The following is a 1,692-nucleotide window of genomic DNA, read 5'->3' on the forward strand; positions in this document are numbered from 1 at the left end:
GGAATAAAAAAAAAAAAATGGCAGGAATAAAAAAAAAATGGCAGGAATAAAAAAAAAAAATGGCAGGAATTAAAAAACCCCAAAGCTGCAGCTTGGAAACCAAAAGTTACTGAACAGACTTATTGCGAAAGCTCTTAAAAGATTTAAGTAGCACTTGGGCCCGGGGGGGGGCTCTGGCCTGGTCTGGGGGGTTGGGGGGGGCCAAGTGCAGACCCCAGAGGGTGCTGGAGGGGTCAGAGGGGGGGCAGAGACCCCCAGAACCCCCCCAGGGAGGGGCAGCGAGGCCACAGACACCCCAAAAATCCCCTGGGCAGCTGAGTTTGGGGGGGCTCAGGGGGTGGGAGCTGCTCCCGGGACCAGCCTGTGAGCCCTGGTGGTGTTGGGGCTCCGGTGCCCACCCGGTGCCAAGGGGGTGTCCCTCTGAACGGGGGTCCCTTCCCCCTTTCTCCCCGGGCAGGGCTGGTTCTGGGGGGCTGCCCGGGGTGCCCTGGGAGCGGGGAGGGCTGGTGGGACGGGGCTGGCGCTGCCCAGAACCCGGGAAAAGGGGCAGGGTGGGCTCAGCATCGCCCGGGCCAGGGGTCCACAGAGCCACGGGGGCACCCCCCGAGCCCCCCCCGGTGCCCCCAGGGGCTGATCCCGGGGCGGGTGCCAGGGGAGATGTTCTGGAGAGGGGGAGCTGCCGCGTCCTGGTGCACGTGGAGCGCCCGGGCCAGGGTGGGCACCGGTCCTGGGGGACACTGAGGCTCTCCAGGGACCCCCAGCCAAGCCCTGGGACCCCTCCACAAAAATCCCCCCCCCCGGGCACGGGGGGTCTGAGGCGTGGGGAGCGGGATGGGCATGGAGACGCTGGCGGACAGACGGACAGGGCTGTGGATGGACACCACCTTCTTCTTCTTCTTCTTCTTCTTCTTCTTCTTGGCTTCTGGGTTCGGAGTTAAAAAGGCCGAGGGGAGCCGGGGTTGGGGAGCCGGGGCTGGCCCTGCCCCGGCCCCTGTGCGTGTGTGTGTCGTCCCTCGAGTCTCTGGGCGGGCGCGGGGGCATCGCCCCGACCCGGGGGCATCGCCCCGGCCCGGCTGCCCTGCCCTGCCCCGCCGGGCGGGCGAGGCCGTCGCTCGTGTCCGTGTGTCCCTCGGTGCCGAGGAGGGAGCGAGGGCCCCGGGGCCGTGTCCCCCCCTCCGGGGGAAGGGGCAGCTCCGCACGCAGGGCTTTGGTAGCTCGGGTTGTACATCCAGCGACGTCGGGTTAGCAGGTGAAGTCCTCGAAGGTGCCCCGGGCCGGGTGGTGAGGTAGGATGTTGGCTGCGTACGTCATCCCTGCCGGGTGCCCCCGTATGCTCTCGCAGGGGTTCTGGGGGGTAACGGGACGTTGGGGTCACCCAAATCCCCGCAGAGAGCGAGCTCTGGCTCCCCAACAGCACATGGGGCTGGTCCCGCTGCTCCTTCCCCGAGTGCTCCTCGAGCTGGGACCTCCCGTCCCACGGCACCTCCTGGGTAGCCCCAAAACACTGACCCCACAGCTCCTCCCGGGCAGCCCCAAAACAGTGACCCCACAGCTCCTCCCAGGCAGCCCCAAAACAGTGACCTCACACCCCACAGCTCCTCCCGGGCAGCCCCAAAACAGTGACCCCACAGCTCCTCCCAGGCAGCCCCAAAACAGTGACCTCACACCCCACAGCTCCTCCCGGGCAGCCCC

The 1,692-nt window shown here is 67.3% G+C and overlaps 1 protein-coding gene across 1 annotated transcript in view; it reads right to left on the bottom strand.

The window, feature by feature from the left end:
- Positions 1-1,110: 1,110 nt before the first annotated feature.
- The window catches only part of ASIC1 (acid sensing ion channel subunit 1), a 6,690-nt gene continuing 6,108 nt past the window's right edge, over positions 1,111-1,692 (bottom strand). Inside the window, exon 4 of the mRNA XM_017838863.1 lies at positions 1,111-1,353. Within this exon, the coding sequence (XP_017694352.1) occupies positions 1,243-1,353 (111 nt within the window). The 3' untranslated portion in view covers positions 1,111-1,242. The remainder of the gene's footprint in view (positions 1,354-1,692) is intronic.

This window comes from Lepidothrix coronata, unplaced genomic scaffold (genome assembly GCF_001604755.1).
Source record: "Lepidothrix coronata isolate B3197 unplaced genomic scaffold, Lepidothrix_coronata-1.0 Scaffold365, whole genome shotgun sequence".
Lineage (NCBI taxonomy): Eukaryota > Metazoa > Chordata > Aves > Passeriformes > Pipridae > Lepidothrix > Lepidothrix coronata.